Source organism: Hipposideros armiger, unplaced genomic scaffold (genome assembly GCF_001890085.2).
Source record: "Hipposideros armiger isolate ML-2016 unplaced genomic scaffold, ASM189008v1 scaffold_49, whole genome shotgun sequence".
In the NCBI taxonomy this organism is placed as follows: Eukaryota; Metazoa; Chordata; class Mammalia; order Chiroptera; family Hipposideridae; genus Hipposideros; species Hipposideros armiger.
The window spans coordinates 3,754,214-3,760,691 of NW_017731399.1; the positions used below are offsets into that span (position 1 = coordinate 3,754,214).

General features: G+C 45.3%; 1 protein-coding gene across 1 annotated transcript in view; it reads left to right on the forward strand.

The window, feature by feature from the left end:
* NUMB (NUMB endocytic adaptor protein) overlaps window positions 1-6,478 on the forward strand; it is a 77,224-nt gene extending 70,746 nt beyond the window's left edge. The window contains exons 8-10 of the mRNA XM_019640295.1: window positions 1,326-1,602; window positions 3,831-3,977; window positions 4,867-6,478. Coding sequence (XP_019495840.1) covers window positions 1,326-1,602; window positions 3,831-3,977; window positions 4,867-5,582 — 1,140 coding nt within the window. The 3' untranslated portion in view covers window positions 5,583-6,478. The remainder of the gene's footprint in view (window positions 1-1,325; window positions 1,603-3,830; window positions 3,978-4,866) is intronic.

Genomic DNA, 6,478 nt, shown 5'->3' on the forward strand with positions numbered 1-6,478 from the left:
GGAGAGGGATGTGAACCATTCATTTCTCTTCAGCAGACAGGTAACAGAGCCATGATGGGAATTCCTAGCCTGAGCTGCACGGTTTGTGGTTAGTCCTGATGGAAGGGTTACTACCTCAGCCAACCTGCTTCCACACATCAAGGGTCTCAAGTTTCCCTTCTTATTCTCCTGTTTGGGATCCAGCAGGGAATTAATTTAAAAGGCTTTGGAAACACATCCAGTTAAATAGCGTTACTGTCAGATGTACCAGAAGAAATGGATAAGCGCTCATTGTGCTCATTGTGCTCGTGGCTGGTTGTCTCCTCAGGGAGGAAACTCTAAACGGGCCTCCTGTATAAATCTAAGATCTGTTGTTCATCAGAGACAGAGAGTGGGCTTGCTCACACATATTCATTACCTTTCAGAACTGCCACACAGTCCTTTGTGTGGCCTTTGTACAGCTGAGCCAGCCCTGGTAGCTCTGTCCTCATCATAAGATCCGGAGCTAAAGTGTCAGATCTGGTCAGTGTTTTTATTGGGTCTATTTTACTTCGCTCTGAGACACATCCAGCCTGGGCTACAACAGAGTGTGGGGCAGCTCTGTCTCAATAGGGCACTCGCACTGGTGGTGCCATAAAAGCACAGTTAAGCTCTTTCGGTGGGTGAACCTAGGCCTAAAGAACAGTTGATTAGATGATGACTAAGGATCTCTTCAGCTCTCAACTCCTATAAAAACTGGAACTTTAGATGCTTCCAGTACCTGTTTTCTGTGCTTCTGGAGCAGATGGGAAACAGAAACTATTATCCTGTTTTCACAGGTGAGCAAACAAAGGTTCAGGACACATAATTTCTTCCTCAGTGAGACAGATGTACCCCAGAGTCAATATCAAGAACAAAGCCTCTGGAGTCCTGGACTTCAGCTTGCTTTGTCATGATGTCACACTTCATATACTTGGTACTTCGGAGGAAAACGAGAGAGATGCCATTGTCATAGCTTATTATAGAGAGAAGGACCGAGCATCCACGGGGGCCTCTGACTTTAGCCCGTTTCCTGAGAGAGTTCCTACTTAGCTCCACAACTTAACTTGGACTATAGCCTTGGGAACTGATTGGAAGACAGACAAGGTGCAGATGTCTTCCAGAAATATCTAGCTAACTGAAAATCTTGGCACAGGAAAAAATACCAAGTCCTGATCAGTGTTGCACAGGAAAGGAAAGAAAGAAACCTGGGGATTTACAAGGCAGGAAGATAGACCTTAATACATGAATTGTTGACATTGTATACCTTCTCATCTGAAAAGCCAATGAAACCGTGGTTAGTAAATTTTTTTAAGCTGCTTTTGTAGCCCCACCTGACAGTTGAGATTTTCCCTTCCACAAATAAGGGATGTTGTATAAAGTGCCATCTTGTGTCATACCGCTGTATTTCAGGATTATTCCGTTTTTTGGAGCCATTTTCTGCTTGTCTTGCAGTGCCAGAGGTAGAAGGGGAAGCAGAGAGTATCAGCTCCCTGTGCTCACAGATCACCAATGCCTTCAGCACACCCTCCGAGGATCCCTTCTCATCTGCCCCAATGACCAAACCAGTGACAGTGGCGGCACCACAGTCTCCTGCCTTTCAAGGTTGGTGCCCTCTTAGCCCGCTCGGCAGTTCTCTTTGCAACTAGCACTTTTATGACGCTGCTCACTAACTGTAAGTTGGCATCCCAAGCTGGTCAGACCCATTCACTTCCCTGTTTGGTACATTCATTTCCCCACGTGAGAGTGTCTTTGTGCTTTGTTCCCCTTCCTGTTGCCTGAGATGCCTGCACTCGTCACTTTGCATGTGCCTACCTTTCCTCCTGCTCTCTTAGGAGCATCTAGAGTCCCAACCCCCTGCTTTATTTGCCACTTCGATGTTCAGAGTCAGTGTCCAGCTAGTTCTCCAGAAGCAGCAGCCTTCCAAGTTGGCTCCAGCATGATGCTTCCTTTAGCACAGTGATTTTCAACCCACGGTGACTTTGCACCCTCAAGGAAAATTTGGCATTGCTTGTCTGGAGACATTTTTGGGTTTCACAACTTGGTAGGTGGTGATTGCTGTTGTCACCTGGGTAGAGGCCAAGGATGCTACTAAACATCCTTCAACGTCCACAGTAGCCAACCTCACAACAAAGAATTATCTGGCCCAAAATATCAATAGTGTCAAGGTTGAAAAGCCCTGGCTTCACTTCGCCTCTACCCTGTCACAAGAGGCTCATAAAGAAAAAGCGGCTGCTTTGGGCTCTTCAGTTCATTTCATCTTGTATAACAAGCATCCTAAAATTTGACTTTGTGGCATTGAAGAGTTCTAAAAGTTGTTGTTTTCAGAGATACTGAGTTAACAGTACTGACTCAGCTATCAGCAGAGTCTATATAACTTAAATTACAGACTTTGAGGATTTGTGCTCCTATAATTGCCATTTCTTCATTTCTTTTGAAAGAAAGCTCAGAAAAAGCTTTGCTGTGAAGACATACCCCACTTCTATTGGAGGAGCTACTGCATGCTTTTCCTCCAGGGAGTTTCTTTCTTTCTTTTTTTTTTTTAAAAAAAAAGGAAAGAAAAGAAAAGAAAAACAACTTTTATAATCATGTGCACCAAAGGGCTTTTCATTTCATCTAACAAATATTTATAATACCAATAATAATAGGCACAATTTATTGAGCACTTAGTTCCTGCCACATCATGGTAAGGACTCCTGTATATTCTCATCTTATTTGATCCCACAACAACCTTTCGAGGTAGGCATTGTAGATAAGAAAAATGGGGCTCAGAGAGGTTAAGTACGTTGCCCTAATTGCACAGCCAGGATTTAAACCCAGGTCTTTCTGAATATAACTCCTATTACATTCTACTGACTCTATGCCTGTTTACAAGGCAACAAGAATAAAACTGAACAGAACATAGTGGCTCCCAGTCTAAAGGTGAGCTGGTTTCTTAGACGAGCCCTGGGTAAACAGTACCGATGCCATAAGAATGGTTGCCCGGTCCTAGAGAGGGAATGATTATAGTGTAGGGCCCAGGAAGCTGCCTGCTTGTCTGCTCCATACTAAATATGATAGCTGGGCTGAGGAGTAGAAGCTGATGGAGTAGATGCCTGGAGAAAAGGAGCAAGAGTCAGGACATTTTCATAAAGGGAAACGAGGAAAGAATAGTAGGTACTTTGACATATTCTGAACATCACCGAAGGAAAAAAACAATCTTGAAAAAAGGGAGATGAAATTCTGTGGCAAATTACAAACTTATTAAGCAAATGAGAACATTTACTAAGTTTGATTTCTCATCTGTAATATGAGGATAATACCAGCCTTATTGGGTTTTTTGAGAGAATTAAACAAGATGATGCATGCTAAAGTATTATTAATATAGTGCTTAGCACACAGTATGGAATCATTATATTTATCCCATTGTTATTGTTGGCATAATTTGATCTTTTAGAAAAGCGGTAGGAGGGAAATGTTTATGTCATTATGCTAAAGGCTAAGCTATATCTAAAAGAGTTAGATCTTGGCTTCTTTGCTACAGTAAGACAAAGCAGCTCTGTTCAGCTTGATTTGTTTTTCTAGGCTTCGTATCCTCTCTCCCCATACACATATTTTCCTAGAACAGTCATTTGACTTTTATCAGTACAGCCATTTTAATTACAACCCCTGATTCCCTCTTTGCCAAAAGGTTTGTGTATCCATTACAAGACGGAATGGTTATCCCAGCACCAACTTTTCTGTCTTATCTGTCCCATAAGTATTGCACATTGGCCTGACTGACCCAGCTCCCAGGGGTCACCTGTACACCCTGCATGAATTAACTCCATTGATGTTGTCTGCTCCCATTGTAGCTAATGGCACTGACTCAGCCTTCCATGTGCTTGCTGCTAAGCCAGCCCATACCGCTCTAGCACCCGTAGCAATGCCTGTGCGTGAAACCAACCCTTGGGCCCAGGCCCTTGATGCTGTTAACAAGGGAGTTGCAGCCAGACATTCGGGTAAGGTGGCCACAGGTGGTGGTGAGGATTCTGGGATCAGTTAAGTGGCCCTGGTTCGAAAATCAGCCATTTACTTGAGTGGGAACCAGGGAGGAGTCCTTTTAGGAAAAATGTGTTCCCTCCTGGAAATAAACTACTATTAAGAAAGGATGAAGAAGGAGAAAGAACTAAAGAGGTTTAAATTGACACTTCTTAAGACTATAGAACAGAATCACCCATATCCAGATTCCCAGGTCCTACCCAAAAGAGTATCCCTGGATTTGGAGATACGTGGACATGCCTGTATGAAGAGGGGACCCTGCCTCCTACAGTGGCAGGTCTACAAAAAGAGCTATAAAAAGCACTTTACTTTTCCTTTTCTGTACTTTCTAGTGTTTCTATAATGAACATTTAACTATAAAACCAAAAAAAAATTAAACAGTAATAAAGGGAGTTCACCAGAAAGACAGCATGTGTCTGGAAGCCAGATGGGCCACGAGGTACAGCACCAAGTCACTGATTGTTTTCTTTTCGTTCTGGTAGAGCAGAAGGTGAGTCACCTTGGGCCCTTCAGAGCTTGTGTAAGGTGGTTTCTGTACCATGGCTGAGCCCCAGCAACAGGAAGGGGTTCTGAGGCCAGCCAGCGGCCTTGGTTCAGTGCAGTTGAGCCATATCTGAACAGCTCCTCCGTGTGGCTGAGACAGCAGCATGGTCTGACAAGTCCTTGCTGTCCTACCACAAAACCTCCTCAGCGAGTAATGGAGGCTTTCCTCCCCGCTACCCAAACCATAGAAGATCCCACTACAGGAATTTGTTCCACATGTTAGGATCGTTCCAGTAACCAAGATGATCGGCTGAGGAAAGGAGCCCCCAAAGCCTCATTTTTCTGTCTCTATTTTGTTGGTTCCAGGGACCGAGTGGGGTCAGTCTTCTGGTGCTGCCTCTCCAGATCCCTTCCAGGCTGGTCACAGACGCACTCCCTCTGAGGCCGACCGCTGGTTAGAAGAGGTGTCCAAGAACGTCCGGGCCCAGCAGCCCCCGGCCTCCGCTGTCCCTCTGCAGCCAGTTCTCCAGCCTCCTCCACCTACTGCTATCTCCCAGCCAGCGCCGCCGTTCCAAGGGGGTTCATTCCTCACCTCACAGCCCGTGCCAGTGGGTGTGGTTCCGCCCCTGCAGCCAGCCTTTGCCCCTGCCCAGGCCTACCCTGTGGCCAACGGGATGCCCTATCCAGCCCCTAATGTGCCTGTGGTGGGCATCACTCCCTCCCAGATGGTAGCCAACGTGTTTGGCACTGCAGGCCATCCTCAGGCTGCTCACCCCCATCAATCTCCCAGCCTGGTCAAGCAGCAGACATTCCCTCAGTACGAGACAAGCAGTGCTACTGCCAGTCCCTTCTTTAAGCCTCCTGCTCAGCACCTCAACGGTTCTGCAGCGTTCAATGGTGTAGATGATGGCAGGTTGGCCTCAGGAGACAAGCACACAGAGGCTCCTGTGGGCACCTGCCCAGTGGATCCTTTCGAAGCCCAGTGGGCTGCTTTAGAAAGCAGGTCCAAGCAGCGCACTAACCCCTCCCCCACCAACCCTTTCTCCAGTGACTTACAGAAGACGTTTGAAATTGAACTTTGAGCAGTCCCTATGGCTCATGTATTTTGTTTGTACTTAGGCAAAGGCAGGAGGTGGAGGTCAAAGGAGCAATGGGGACTTTGTGTTCCCGATCAGTACACTTTTCCCTAATTCCAAAGGTCCCAAGGAGCATGTCCAGGCACGGAGTGCTGTATAGGGTGATTTTTGAAAAAAAGTGGAGAAAACCATTCCTCAAGAAGAGCTGTCTTGCAATTAGACTAAAGGAGCCAAGGAAATGTTGTCCTCTGTCCCCCCCCCTTCCTGCCTCAGCCCCTTACAAATCTCTGGCAACAGAGAGGCAGATGTATCTGAACAGGAGTCTGTAATCAAAGCACATTTACTGGAATATAAAACACAACGGGAAGCAAAACGATCTCCCTTTGTTTTCAGGCCACTCAACTGCCTCCTCTCAGTACTGGCCTATCTTAGAGATCAAGAACAGGGTGGCCTGTGCTGGGCCAGAGACAAGAGGCAGGCTGTGCTGCCACAATCCCCAGGAGGGCACATCAGCAGCTGCCCAGCAGAGCTATATTTTAAGGGTAAAGTTGAGCTTCCATTTTGAGTAAGAATAAATATTATAAATATATATCAAAAAAGCCAAAATCTTTATTTTTATGCATTTAGAATATTTTAAATAGTTCTCAATATGAAAAAGTTGTATGAGTTGTAAGTAATCTTGCCAAAGGTAAAAGGGTTAGCTGTAAGAAATTGTACATAAGATTGATTTATCATTGATGCCTATTGAAGTAAAAAGAGGAACAGTTGGGAGGTGCAGACGGGATCCCTGGCTATTAATTTGGTATCAGTCATTGTAAGTAGCACATTGCAACAACAATCATGCTTATGACCAATACAGTCACTAAGTTGTAGTTTTAAATAAAGAAAATGAAAGAGTAGTA